General features: G+C 44.2%; 2 protein-coding genes across 2 annotated transcripts; one reads left to right on the top strand and one right to left on the bottom strand.

Moving 5' to 3' along the window:
* The first annotated feature begins 9,138 nt into the window (after nt 1-9,138).
* LOC134088198 (uncharacterized) lies at nt 9,139-12,173 on the top strand. Its single transcript, XM_062542113.1, has 6 exons — nt 9,139-9,306; nt 9,451-9,608; nt 9,696-9,836; nt 10,001-10,192; nt 10,638-10,709; nt 11,333-12,173. The coding sequence occupies exons 1-6, from the start codon at nt 9,156-9,158 to the stop codon at nt 11,669-11,671; spliced, it is 1,053 nt and encodes a 350-aa protein (XP_062398097.1). The 5' UTR covers nt 9,139-9,155; the 3' UTR covers nt 11,672-12,173.
* A 334-nt stretch (nt 12,174-12,507) lies between these two features.
* On the bottom strand, nt 12,508-13,965 carry LOC134086979 (colipase-like). Its single transcript, XM_062540178.1, has 3 exons — nt 13,879-13,965; nt 13,307-13,429; nt 12,508-12,651 (listed from the first exon to the last, which is right to left on the bottom strand). The coding sequence occupies exons 1-3, from the start codon at nt 13,963-13,965 to the stop codon at nt 12,508-12,510; spliced, it is 354 nt and encodes a 117-aa protein (XP_062396162.1).
* Between the last annotated feature and the right edge of the window lie 873 nt (nt 13,966-14,838).

The raw sequence follows: 14,838 nt of genomic DNA, 5'->3' as shown, positions 1-14,838 counted from the left end.
GTTTGTGTGTGTGTGTGTGTGTGTGTGTGTGTGTGTGTGTGTGTGTGTGTGTGTGTGTGTGTGTGTGTGTGTGTGTGTGTGTGTGTGTGTGTAGGTGTAGGTGTGTGTGTAGGTGTATGTGTGTGTGTGTGTGTGTAGGTGTAGGTGTGTGTGTAGGTGTATACCATTTTGCTGCTGAGCACAGGTGTATGAAGCTGCTAAGAGTGTACATGGACCAGCCACTCACTGTGGGTATGATGCACACACACACCACACACACTCACGCTCACTCACTCACTCACTCACTCACTCACTCACTCACTCACTCACTCACACACACAGACACACACAGACACACAGACACACACACACACACACACACACACACACACACACACACACACACACACACACACACACACGCACACACATGCTCATGCTCACCTGGACTGAAGGAATGATCTCCTTTACTGTAACACCCCCTTGCCAGAGGCCTATCTCTGAAGTATCTCAACTACTTCCCTTAAGCACGCACACACACACACACACACACACACACACACACACACACACAGAAAAAAGGCACTTTGGCCTACTTGACTCGACTGAAAGAGAGAGCACATCACGCTCTGACTTCTAATTCACCGCAGCATTCCACCAGACCAGACCAAGTGCCGGTCCGCCCACTACCACGCCAATTTGCAGGGCTTTGACTGACAGGTGCAGGGGCCATGTAGTGCAAAATGAGATACAGCCCTGCATGAAAAACCCATGTCCATGGCATGTGTCAGCCCCTGCCGGCGACAGCCATGCTGGTTTATGATCACTGCTTAACTGCCAGCATGCGTGGCCGTAGATCAGCCTGCTCTGATGGATCGTTCTGGAATGGGGCCAGCATTCTGGAACTCTCATTACCATGGCGATCTTGACATATTCTCTTGTTCTTCGCTCTTGCTGAATCGATGGTGTTTGTGTCTGACCTATCTAATGCTAGAAAAACAAGAAATATTTCGAAATGAGACAACATTGTTGGTAAGATAACAACGCTGCTGCTTTTTTTAAAAAAAACACACCATTAAACAGAACTGAATTTCAAGGTTTGGTTGCAGGACTATTGTATCTAACAGAGTGGAAAGCAAAAAGCAATGTGGCGGTCTGTGTCTGATCATTACCAATGTCGATGTTTGAATTTATTTACATTTTGTCATCTGGTCCTCTGTGGACGGTAAGGGTGGCACTCAGACTGACAGTGTTTAGCTGACTGCCACAGCAGACACACAAAGCTTTTCAATTGTTTCGTGACAGAGTGCAGAGAAAGAGATGAATATTTCATGGCTGAGCTATTATAACTGTGCTGCATGAAAGATGAAATTCAGTTTAACCTTTTTCAGCACTGTACAGGGCTCCACTGAGGGTAAAGTGTGTGTGAATGAATGAATGTGTGTGTGTGTGTGTGTGTGTGTGTGTCTGTGTGTCTGTGTGTTTTTGTGTGTGTGGGAGGGGGGCGGGGTAATGTTCAAGCCCCTAAATAAAATACATTGATTGAATGCTGATTGAGTTTTTAAGCGTATCTGCAAACTCTTGCAAGCTGAAGTGACCCATACAGAACAAGCACATTCAGAAACAATGGCGTGAAGCTACTGCAGAGAGGCATATTGTGTGTAGTGAAACAAGATGCAGAACAAACGCTTTAGATGACAACATTAGATGATGAGGAGGATGGTGGTGCTCAGCTATGGGTGCTATAGCAACAATGAGGAAGATGGTGGTGGTTGTCAGGATGAAGATCAAGACGATGAAAGTGATAATGAAGGCGTTGATGGAGATGCATGACAATGCGATGCAAAGTTTAAGCAGAGACTTTCTAGTGAGGAGAAACCGCACTCAAACAAATTGACATGTGAATACATCGCACCATGTGGTGTGTGAAATGTCTCTGGGACAATAAGTCTAAGTTACCAGTCGTGTTGTGATCTCACCGCTTGAGTGAGGTTGGTGTCAAGAGGCCTTGTGCACGCACACTGTTCTGCCCAACATAGATACCCAATGAGCCAATTTCAGTGTCCAGGTGCCTGGCCTAGTTGATGTTAATGATGCCTTAATTGGCAGGGTAAAACATCTTCCTGTTTCTATAGACTGAGCTGTTCCAGAGGAAGTTAGTTTACACAGTGGCGACATCTTGTGAAATAGGCTCATACGTGCCTAAAACGCGTTGCAATATGGCCGCCGACTCGAGGGACTTGCCTAAAAGGACTTTGGCTTAAGATGATGATGATGATGATGATGGTGATGGTGATGGTGATGATAATGGAATTCAAAACAATAAGGATGATGACAGTGAAGGAAATAAGGTCATCAGAAATATGTGACATTGTCAGTATATGTAACAGAGACCCTGGGAGCTGTGTTAAGAAACGAATTGGCTTTTGAAAGTTGTCTTTTTGATGTGCGAGTTGGTCCAGGTGTGCAGCTGTCTGTGTGAGGGTCTCTGTTTGTGAGCTCGTGGAGAGAAGAGGAGAGCCATCCTACGCTCGGTCGTTCCCGGGAGGATATCCGTGCGTGTCGATACATCTGCTGTCTGAGAGGATCCTGCTGTGTGCGCAGACTCCAGGTTCATTACCCATGCCTGACTGACAGGGAAAGGGCCCAGACGGAGAGTAATGACCATGCTAGATAGTGTTTAGAGCACATGAACTTGACGACATTTAGAGAGCATGACGTTGTTTTAAGAACATGAACCTGAACTTGTTTAAAGAACAAGAGTGCTTTTATAGAACCTGGTGCGGCTCCATAGAACATCAGAGCATTTAATGAACACGATGCTGATGTTGTTAGTTGAGAGAAGATGGTGGTGTTTATTTACCTGACTGTAAAGAGAGACACTGTTTACTGACACAGAGGATATACTGGATGCTGTTTCAACAATGTCTTTTTAATGCACCTTTTGTTTCCTACCAGTACCATATATGTTCACCTCCGACTCTAAGTAACAGCAAATGTGTAACAAGATGTATTATTTCACAATGTATATCAATGTATCGAATATAATAACTGTACAGAAATAAATTCAAAAATGTATGCAAGGTTTCATACTGCGCATAGACATTTTCCATGTGCTGGTTTTATTGAGTGGTAAATGGTTATTTTTTCCCATAACCTTGAAGCAATAAGCACCATATCAGCATGTTTCCCATCTAACTCATGGCTATGAACGTATTGATTGGCCAAGATGAAGAGACATGAACTCTCAATTTCACATCCACTGAACCCCTGATTGTACAGAAGGACTATTAGTGAGTAAAGTGTATTCTTGATCATGTCATGTTCACTCCAACTCTTCGCTGGTCCTCTCATTGAAGCCGTCAGGAAAGGGTTTGCAGAAAAAGTGTCTCACACGGCTGGATTTTAATGTAGAAAAGCATGTCCTTTGGGCAACACGGCATCATGATCCATGTGACTCAAGGATGAGGAACAAGCCATCTTTGAATTCTCTGCACAGAAGCCAATATCTGTGCATGCATTGTACATTTAAATTACAGTATAGTCCACATTAAATGAACAGAGTCCCCAGGGCATATGCGCTGTTAATGTGGCCCTGTATCATCCTCACTGGAGTAAAGTATCTTTACTGCCTGTCATGCGCAGACACCGCAGAGGACAATTAATGTGCCTATGCTTAATTAATGACACATTAATCACCACACATTCAACAGTGATACTCTTCTTAATAGTCCGAGAGGCTTCGTCTGCAGCTCCCGCCCAGGCCAAGGTAAGATGGCCCAGAATGCATCTGGCCCTGGAATGGGTGAGGAATAGAGCAGCACGGAATCAAACACGCCGCCAAGGTCAAGGGGTCACCAAACAGGAAGCACACACAGTGGAACACGGTATAGTGCACAACCTGAGTGCGCTGCCCAAAAGCATAGATGTCCAATGATTGGGGTTACAAAAACACGTTTGACATTTAAAACCTCTTTGTTTAACCGTACCTACCCCACTGCAATCCAACGCATACAACATAGAGAGAGCACCAAAGAGAGGGAGTGTTCAAAATGAAAAGTCGTTCTGGCTTTGCACAGGTACTCTTTGGTAACTCTGAACCACTTTTCAACCTTTCTTCCATCAGATCATACTCACAACATTGTGAATCAATTCCTGTCAAGTCCTGCTGCTCTAAAAAAATCTCTTCAGGCTAGCATGTTCACTGTGAGATGGATAGCTATTATATCTTCTTGTTGATAATAGGATCATATTGTGATTTAGTGTTTTGTGAATTCAATTTGTATTTTTGTTCCAATTGTGAAGCAGCCCAGAGAAGGAGTTCGGAAAGACGAATGATGGATGAGTGGATCAATGATGGAGATTATGATGGCTGTTGTTATTCTAATCAAATTAAAAATAGAAAACAAAGACCTCCGGTGAAAATGGCCCTGTGCTTGACTAACTGTTAATCACTGGTGTGTAGGAGTCGGGATTCATTGGTTGCTGACACGTGGCGTGGTGACACCTGTATCGGCGTTCCAAAGAACCTTCTGGAATGTTTCTGCTCTGGCGCGCTGGGTTTGAGACGCCACTGTCATCACACACACCTGCTACACAGAGCTGGGTGCTACCACCCGTGACACTCACCAGCTGCTCCCAGTCTGTACCTGTGAAAATACACACACACACACATACACACAAGATGACACATACACACAGATACACACACACACACACACACACACACAAGCACGGTGACACTTACACTCAGACACACACACACGCACACAAGCACGGAGACACATACACAGACAGATACACACACACACAGACACTCATGCTTGAAGACACATACACACACACATACATACACTCACACACACTCAGACACAGACACATACAGTAGACAGACACATATGCCTGCTCAAATTCAAATAAACACACATGCACACACATATGGACATACAGAGACAGACACACACACACACAAGCACGGAGACACACACAGACACAGACACTCATGCTTGAAGACACATACACACACACACATACATAGACTCACACACACTCAGACACGGACACATAGGCAGACACATACAGTACGCCTACTCAAATTCAAATAAACACAAACACACACACACACATATACACATGCAGACACATGCACTTGCATTCACAACAAGCTCAAACATTTACACAAACACACACACACACTCTCATAAAAACATCCAGGGAATGGCTTTGCACTCACAAAAATGAACAAATTCCCATATGCTTAGCACACACATGCATGCATACATGCATAACATGCAAAACACCACCCACACACATTATATACACTAACCCTCCACCCACCCACATGCGTTCACACCATATACAGTACCTCCCCCTACAGAAGTCACTGCAGCTACATTTAGACACAAAGGTAGTAATCCCAATGTATGAGTTGTGTGTGTGTGTGTGTGTGTGTGTGTGTGTGTGTGTGTGTGTGTGTGTGTGTGTGTGTGTGTGTGTGTGTGAGGGGGGTGGGGGTGATAATAAATTATAATACTGATAGTACTGAAAGGGTTAGTGCCCCCCAGGGCAGATCACAACGCTTCCTGATCTTCACGTCCACACCACAGCTTCACTTCTCATCACACGCAACAAAGTGCTCGGCGAGTCTACTGCCCCACACTTAAAGCCCTGTTACGATGATGGTATTGCATTTTACAAGCCTGGGAGTGCTTCTCTGTGCCAAAGGGCAAGAGGGAGGGGGGTGGGTGGGGGGGGGGCTTTGAGGGGGGCCACGGAGTGTGGAGTTGGGGCCGGTAATCATCACTATTTACCTTAATGGTGAAGCTTTACCTTGGCACTCCTCTTGCCAAAGCCCTGCTTCCCTCCGTTATGTTAATAACCAGTGGCAATCACGGTAAAGTGCGCTCGGCTCCTCCAACAGCCAAACAGCTGTCGCTGGAGAGGCGTCGGCTGTGTCAGACACGCTTCGCCGTGTCACGGAGGGTGGGAGATGACTGCATCAGACTCTGGGCACTGTTCCCAGTGCATCACCTCTGTCAGCCACACACTGACAAGAACACACACACACACACATACAGACACATAAACACGTACGTACACTGTTAAACATACAGATTGAAACAGCACACACACACACACACACACACACACGTACACCCATACAGACACATGCAGCATATACAGTATACAGATACAGACAGAGACAATGACAGACACAGACCCATACAGACAGACAGACACACACATTCACACACACAAACACTAAAAAACACGTAGATGTATTATGCCTGCAGGACACAGGAGTGTCAGAATTGAGTGCATTTGGACTGGTGGGTAGCATGTAATAGTCTGCTAACTGAGTGAAGAATTGTGTTGTTTCGCTCGACAGTCCATGTGTATTTAAATCAGAGCGCAAACAAATGTACAACACTATTTGCATAATGAATGTCTTGCTGGTTGGCCTGTATGTACAGCTCTTTGATGAAATGTCAGATAGCAACTAAATACAATCACTGTTACACTGCAGCAGATTGTGTATTTGTGCACACAAGGCGGCAATGATTCACCAGCTGACTAACTTAAACAGACCACAAAACGGGAACACTTTTGCTGAGGGCAGGCATTGCTGTAATGATCTCCTCAACAAAAGAAAAATGTATTAGTATTTGCAACTGGCTGTCCGGAAACATTTCCTTCACCGCACCGCATTCATTTTGGATTAGAATTAACTACATTTTTCACATCACAACAGGCTGCACTACAAATCAATCATTGTTTTCAGTGAATGGCAGAATTTGCAAGTGTTACAGTAACATGAACAGGTCACTCCATTGACACTGACTGAGATTCTCAATTTTGGGTCATACTGACCCCTGGTGGTGTATTTTCCTACTGTACGACACTGACTCTTACGAGTGGTTTGACTGACTACCATTCAGTCCTTGAAGATCTGCAGCATGAAGATAAAAGTATTTAATAATACTGTAATAATAAAAAAAACACAATATCTTAAATGAGGAAAAACTTTTGACTGCCAAATAACTTTGAAGTCAAAAATGAAAGCCTCCTCTTCATACTGAAATTCAAGGTCGCTCTCGATGGGAGATGAGTGGCTTGCAATGTCGTTGATGTTGTTATTGTTGTTGTTGTTGTTGTTTGTGATGCCATTTATTACCCTGCACAGGCAAAGAAAATCGTCCTCGTCTAGACTGGCCGGCGACTTTGAAGCAGTAACACTGAAATCACCACGCAAAGAGAAAGAGCAAAGCCAGCGCTGCTGCTGCTGCTGCTGCAGTCCTGACCCCGGGCCGGGTTCACAGCAGATGAAGAGGGGTGCGGAACATCGATCCAGGGTTGGGGGGGGGTCGTCTTCACAGGCCAGGGAGCTCCAGCATCTGGCTGCCTCTCCCACTCAAAGCATCAAGCCGGGCAGAGCCATCAGGGCTTTTGCAGAGATTATCCAATTATCCAAGTTTAAAGGTTGAGGGGCAGACTCGATGCGCCTACTATTCGTTTGCTTGTTTGCTTGTTTGCTTGTTTGTTGTTTGCCTAAACGTTTAGTCAGCAAATGTAACATTTCAATAACTTGAAATACCTGAGCACAGCCAGTAACAGATGTTGGTTGGTAACAGGGACATCTAAATGTAAACAAAAAGTGACTAACGCAGAGTGCATATTTGAATTTCCCCTTGGGGATCAATAAAGTATCTATCTATCTATCTATCTATCTATCTATCTATCTATCTATCTATCTATCTATCTATTTATTTATCTATCTATCTATCTATATATCTATCTATTGAATTACTTTTTTTTTTAGCCAACAACACCTCAGCTCCCCTACAAACACCAGAGACAGAATCCCTCCACTGGATGACTCCTGCAAGCCTCAGGAAGCTCACAAGCGTCTGCTGTGGGCCAGTGAGACCCAGATGTGACCGGAGTGTGTTTGGGGTCCATGATGACACATGCTGAATGAGCCTCATTTACTGTATGAGTGCTGCAAAGTTTTGTTGGTTTGATACAGAGTAAGAGGTTGGTGTGCAAGTGTGTGTGTGTGTGTGTGTGTGTGTGTTTGGGGGGAGAGGAGAGGGGGGCGGAAAGAATAGCTTGCATTCAGCATCTGGCCCTTCTCCAGGAGCCAATAAACCAAGAACACAATAAAGCACAATGATATGTGTTGTGAAAGGAATGTCGGGCAGTAAATAAAGGTGATTCTTCACAGCACATTGCTTTCAAGGGACAAGATGTGTTATGCAAAGCAGGACCCAGGACAAGCCTGGGCAGCTCATTGCCTAGTTGATGAATGTGCCAAACCAATTGTGTTTACCTGTGCCGTCCCACAGAGCTGGCCTTAAGGATTGCCGCGCTGTGCACCTCTACGATTTCAATCACAAAACCATTAGTGCGCAGTGAAATAAAGCATACTGAGTAGGCAAACACTGTACATAAACACGATATGGTGTGATGAAACCAACGACCGGCAGGAGTTGAGTATTAGATTAGCTGCTGCTTTCCAGGCAGGTACAGGGCTTATTAGGCACCTACTGTATAGATTTCTAAAATGCTATGAAATGCACACACACAATATCCCGATATGGAGGTCTTCACAGCCAAAAAGATTCTTGCTGCATACACAGAGTGTAGTACTGTAACATTGTAGTGTGTATGTAACAAACCCCAATGTTCATAGAGCATTCATTTATCCATGTAGCCTACAGAATTTGTGAAAATGATCATAACAGGCTATGTTGAAAATATGTTTGAATAGTTTTGTAAAATTATCATATTCCCAATTCACTCACAATCATTAAGGGGAGGGAAGGGGGTAGTAGGCCTATCCAGTCATACTGATGGACCAGAGCCTCTGTGTGATGAACTAGGCCTAGCCAATATACGCTTTTTGTCAACTCTATTTGATATGCCTTTTCCTCTGATAAAGGATCATTATAGATCATTTTAAAAACGTTTTAGCCAACAGAATGCTTGCCTACTTGTGCTTAAAACGACGTGAAATGTTTCTCTTGTTGATCAGCGCTGTGTGAAAAGAGTCTGCGTTCCAGAACTGTTTTCAGAGGTTCTAAATGCTGTATATCAAAGATTCTAGAACAGAGCTCTGTTCTAGAATCTTTGCTGTATATCTTTGAAACACAACTACTAGCGTGTGGAGTAAAAATATGAGCTTGACAAGCTATCAAGCATTCAAAAAGATTATGGCACAGTACTTGCACAATCCAGCAGGAAAATGTGTCGTCCATCTTTTATTTGGCGTTGGGGCGTCTTATCTTGTGTACAACGCTCTCAACAAGGCACGCTGTAAACTAGCAGGTAGGCCTAGTTACTTGCTACATCTGCCGTGAACTTCTTATGTCAACTAATTCAAGTAGCATACAGGCATTCAATTAGTTAATTGGGTTAATATACTGTATATATATTAGTCACCGAGGAAAATATTCATATATTTTCTTCCAGAAGAAGTAGGCCTAGAGGAAGAGCAGGTGGAACAGGAAGCGGATCCGCGGGTTATCGACTTGAGAAATCGCATTGAAATCCTTCAAGGGTCTGATCGCAAAACCAACAGCGACCAGTTATGTGAAATAGCACGCATATTAGAGACAATTGCTGCAGAGGTAAGATAGTTACGCGTCATTCTATCTACAGTATGACAAATCGTTAAATTGGTAGTCCTAAACGCGCGCCTTTACATTATTGCTCAGCACCCAGTGACCCTGACCTCGAGGCAGGTTGAGGTGATAGCAGAGTTGCTGATGGAGGACGAGGTGGAAGTGAGGATAAAGTGTTTCCACGCTCTCCAGTGCGTGTTGCAGTACGGGGCGGATACCACAGAAGCAGTTGAGGTGAGTGAGACCCGCAGGACAAATGGCATTGTTGGATGCAGCGAAAAATAACGAGCGTCCTTGATGCCCAAGCCCATGCTATTTTGCCTATTTTTCTGTTTGTGTAGGGTTTTTTTAACATCTGTCTACAACTGTGTGTGGGTGTGGGTGTGGGTATGCTGCAGGCCCTCCAACAGCACTATGTGCCCCTGATGCTGTCCCTGGTGGCCCTCAGCCAGAGTGTGGAGGAGCAGGAGTCGGGCCTCCGCCTGCTGGTGTCCCTCTCCTCCAGCAGGGCTTCTCACCCCTCAGTGGCCTACGGCCTCGCTGGGCTCAGCAGCGTCATGGCCAAACGCATCCTCTACCCTGAAATCCTGGTGCGTAGCCTGCATGCAGCTAGTCCATCTGTACCACACACACACACACACACACACACGCCCGCATGCACGCACACACACACATACACACACACACAGAGACATAAGACATTGATTGTTGTATCGTCTAAACTCTTAAAGTTAAGTAAATAGGTAGGTAGCCTACAGTAGGTTGATTGATTGAGCAATGGTAATGAATCAGTCAAGTGATTAAGATAGATAGATAGATAGATAGATAGTAGTTAGATAGATAGATAGATAGATAGATAGATAGATATAGTGTTTTTCATGTTAACATTTAGTCAATTGTCATTTAAGGACACCACCTCTGGACATGTAGGTCACATAGGCTGTGAAAAACATGCATACTGTATCTGCTTAAGTGTCTACTGGTCAGAGTATTAGTCAGACAATTTAGGGCTGCCTCTTCTCATTACTGTCTAAGATCCTCGTGGTTCGAATCCTCTTCAACCTGTCTGACAACAAGGAAGTGGTTGGAAAGCTGCTCAACTTCAAGGTGAGTACGAACGAAGCCCTTCCTGAAAGGCTCCCTAACTATTTAGGTAAACACATTACTTGAACCTGACTTCATAAAACTGACGTAACCATGTTACAAGCACATTATATGGGATGTTGTGCCATTATATGACAGTCTAACGATTTGGAAGCAACATGGTACCATTGATATACAGTAACTGTCATGACAGCTCTCAGTATCACAATTACCAGATGTAGTGGAAAGACAGTGTTAATGGACACTAATTGCTAACACTTCTTATGAGAGATGACATTTGTGATGACGTGGTCATAACACAGTTGTGGAGTAGGATTATCCACCATAGTCACATCATCTTACAGATATATTATTTATAAAGCTGACTTTATAAACAGTTAGTCATTCTGAGCGACACAAAAGTGACACAGTACATCCATCATAGGTCTTCCCATCCAACCCTCTTATCAAAATCCCCCCTTATGCAGAGCAGAGGCCATGGACTTCAATGGAACAGTCGCTGCCTCTGCTCTGCATAAAGGGGGATTTTAACCCCCCTTGTGTTTTTCGAATTCCCAGAAGTGGCTTCTGATGAAGCATCTTGCTCCGCCTTAACAATCTTTGCTCCACCCCTCACCCCGCCACAGGCACTGGCCGCCATGCTGAGCCTCCTGCGGCCCTCCAACCCCAAAGAGACGCTGCTCCTCTGCCTCGGCCTGCTGTCCAACCTGAGCCAGCACGGGCCACCAACAGGGGGCGCCAGCGACCATCGCTACCACGAGGAGTCCCTCTTGGCCCTGCTCTACTTCCCCGAGTCCGCGCTGCGCGCCACGCTCACCGTGCTCACCCGCCACCAAGAGCCGCAGGTCAAGGGTCGTGCGGCGCACATGCTGTCCAGGATGCCACGGGCCATCACCTTGCCCCGACCCGCCAGGCCGCTCAGGAGGGGGAGAGTCCGGCCCGGAGTCCCCTCGTCATCGGTCTAAAACACTCCATCTCCCCACCCCCACTCAGGCTAGCTTTCATTACTCCAGACTACATAAGCTCCATCTTTGTAGACAACAACTTCTCCACTATAACTAGTTCATTATTGATTGTTAGCCCTGTAGATTACCCACTCAAATGTGCACTCAGAAAGGGATGAGGGTGGGGTTAATTTCAAGCTTTGCTTGAAAGACAGTTTTGTAAAAGGATCCTCAGTATCATGCCTCAAGTCTGCGGATGGCATATTGAACATAATTAATATATGTCAAGATATACGTCATTCAACATTTGTATGGCGTAAATATCATTATTAAGGGACAGGGATAGGTGCCACTCTGGCTGTTATGTTCTGTTAAATGTAGTCACTCACGTATTTGTGCAGTCTCTTGTTTTACACATATATTTGCATGGCTTTGAGGAGTTTAAGATTATTTTTTTGGTGGAATGACAATCTTGTTGTGGAGGTATATGTACAGTAAGAGATAAGTAAAGTTTTCCTAGTGACTATCAGTATTGTCACTCATCTTTCTCACTCTACTATGCTAAGTCAACCAATGCTGAACCAATAGTCTGATGAATTATTAACAGATCACCTTTGGTATTTTGACACAGAGTGAAGATGTGTTTCACCAACAATATTTCCACTAGCATTTTTTTTATTTTGTTTTGGGTTATCTGCTTGATTCATTTTATTGGTTGGGGGGGTTGATACAGTCCAAGCCATTGTATTCTATGACAAACCCCAGCATATGTTTAGGCGCCTCAGAATCATACTCAGACCAACGCCATGACACTCTCAGCATACAGTATGTTAGATGCCTCAGGATCTGGGTGGAGTTTAGAGGGGTGGCGGGGGCTTGGGGGTGTTAGGGTCTTTGCAAACTCCAAAGTTGGTATTGGTGATGGCACCGCCGATGGTCCAGTCGACGTCGCACTTCAGTCCGTGCTCACATGGGCAGTGGTAGTAGGAGCCGTAGATATTCTGAGAAGGCCAGACAGAGAGAGGGAGCATTAGGAAACAGGGCAAAAGACAAAAAGAAAATTTTAAAAAATCCAAATACAGTAACTGCTGTCTACATAGCTAGTTAAGGAGAAGACAATAGCAATTTCATTTCTGCGCACCAGGTGAAAGGTTAAAAAAAAAAAAAAAAATTCAAATTAATGGCTGTCAAGCAGTGGCATTGTGAGGTGCCGCTGAGGCTAACAGTCTGTTTGTCTGACTAATTACGCTGTATCCGCCAATAAAACGGTTCTTCCAGTGCCTACATGCACACTGTCACACACATTCACCATTTTATCAGGTCCTGTACAGGGCCCCTACACAACAGCTTTATCTAGCATATACTGTAGGAGCGTTCCATGATATGGGTGTCTTTTTAGGTTCACACAGGGCTCCTCACAATCCCATGTGTCTTCTGTTTTGTCCCCCATGCCAGTTATTAGTGTGAGGTGTGATTTGTTTCTCCTCATTTCCCCCTTTACATTAATAATAATCAATCTGTTGACACTCTGCTTCTCCATTAACGTATGAATGATCATGCCAATAAAGCTACTTTGAATAGAATTGAATTGAACTGATTTGAGTTGTATCGAGCTGAACTGCAGAGAGTCTGTGTCGGCTCAGTCCACACCCCCACCTTGGCCGAGCATTTCTCCGTCTCCGCAGCCTTGGGAGCACAGCGGGCCAGACTGATGCCAGAGGCACGGTGACAGCAGGAGCTCTTACAGTGTATGCTCAAAACACACAGGGCACCATTATCCTGCACACAAACACACACAAATAAAATACTGTATATGAGCTCCATAATAGCCTAAACACACAGAGATACAAATACCATTATCATGGACAGAGGCAAACATTTGAGCTTTATTAGAAACAAACAAGGTTTGACACCGAGTAACCGGCGCATAAACAGTAATGCCCTAAACACCCAAACACCTGTCCTAAAGACAGAACAAGTCAAATATTGATCAGTCCAACAACGCAAACACCATTATCATAGAAACAGGGAGATCTGCACATGTTAATTGTACCATAGATGTTCTTTCTTGCTGTATAGATTAAATCCATGTAAATAATTTCAATATAATTCAATAATTGCAATATCCAAAGAGCCTAACTGTACTATTCATTAGGGTCACTGGAAATATGAAAATAGACTTTCATAATTCATAATGAATTTAAAGATGAGACAGTTGAATTCCTCACAAGCACGTGTGTCTCAGGTGTCGCAGGTGCAGCCAAGGTGATAGCCAGCAGGTTCAGAGCCAGCACAAGCAGCAGAATCACCTTCATGTCTCCGTCTCTTGTGCCCAGTCACCAGCACATAGGAGTCCACAAGGCTTCCATATATACATATGATTACCCATGCTGCACCACGGCAAGTTGCTGTCGGTGCTCAGGTATACCTCATGTTTAACCAATAGTGTGTGTATGAGGTGTCAGACAGTTCATAGCTACACCTGTGTAAACACGAAATGATTCCCAAACATATGCAGGGACTTTCACAACATGCTTGTGTTTTTTTCAGTGAGGGGGACGAGGGAGGACTGAACATTGTTATCCCAAATCATTATGAATTTTCAAGTTTATAGTCATGTGGAATGTGAATGAATTTCCTTCCCTTTTGTAATGCACATATACCACTAGTTATCTCAAACAATGACGACAAACCAACACAAGATAATACTGATAGGCCCGGTGACTCATAACAGCTTTCTGGTTATCCAACCATTGTGTCACCTTACACCTGTGATTACCTTACCATCCATTATTGATGACTTCACACCTTGAGCTGGTATGAAGCTCATCACCAACACCTTCACAGGGCTCTACTAGTTCTACTAGAGATCAAACTTCCATTGTCGTGTTCTTTTTGTAATAATTGGGCATGTTTACTCAATTTTAACTATATTTTATTTGTACCTGGAATTTGTTTTTATGTAGGCTAATGCGATAGTTCGAGCTTATTGAAGTGCTGGAATAGGCTAATTGTTTCAGGAGCTGTCTATGGTGCTGAATATATCGCATTTGTTACATCCACTCGACGGGTATGAATTAGAGGCAAATCACTCATATGAATGGAAAACTTTTTACTGGAAAATCTGAAAGAGGGAGAAACAAAATCAGTAATGACATATACATCGGAAATGGAGCATCTCGAATGAT

This window comes from Sardina pilchardus, chromosome 7, assembly GCF_963854185.1.
Source record: "Sardina pilchardus chromosome 7, fSarPil1.1, whole genome shotgun sequence".
Lineage (NCBI taxonomy): Eukaryota > Metazoa > Chordata > Actinopteri > Clupeiformes > Clupeidae > Sardina > Sardina pilchardus.
The sequence above is the reverse complement of the archived record's forward strand: the minus strand, read 5'-3'. Positions and strand labels throughout refer to the sequence as shown.

What these genes read in the sequence shown, in the direction of transcription:
- LOC134088198 (XM_062542113.1), top strand. Translation starts at nt 9,156, where the DNA reads ATGAGCTTGACAAGCTATCAAGCATTCAAAAAGATTATGGCACAGTAC. An exon ending in GGCACGCTGTAAACTAGCAG is followed by an intron (nt 9,307 to 9,450) that starts GTAGGCCTAGTT and finishes ATTTTCTTCCAG; the next exon opens with AAGAAGTAGGCCTAGAGGAA. An exon ending in ATACCACAGAAGCAGTTGAG is followed by an intron (nt 9,837 to 10,000) that starts GTGAGTGAGACC and finishes GGTATGCTGCAG; the next exon opens with GCCCTCCAACAGCACTATGT.
- LOC134086979 (XM_062540178.1), bottom strand. Translation starts at nt 13,965, where the DNA reads ATGAAGGTGATTCTGCTGCTTGTGCTGGCTCTGAACCTGCTGGCTATC. An exon ending in CACCTGAGACACACGTGCTT is followed by an intron (nt 13,430 to 13,878) that starts GTGAGGAATTCA and finishes GTTTGTGTGCAG; the next exon opens with GATAATGGTGCCCTGTGTGT. An exon ending in CGGAGAAATGCTCGGCCAAG is followed by an intron (nt 12,652 to 13,306) that starts GTGGGGGTGTGG and finishes TGGCCTTCTCAG; the next exon opens with AATATCTACGGCTCCTACTA.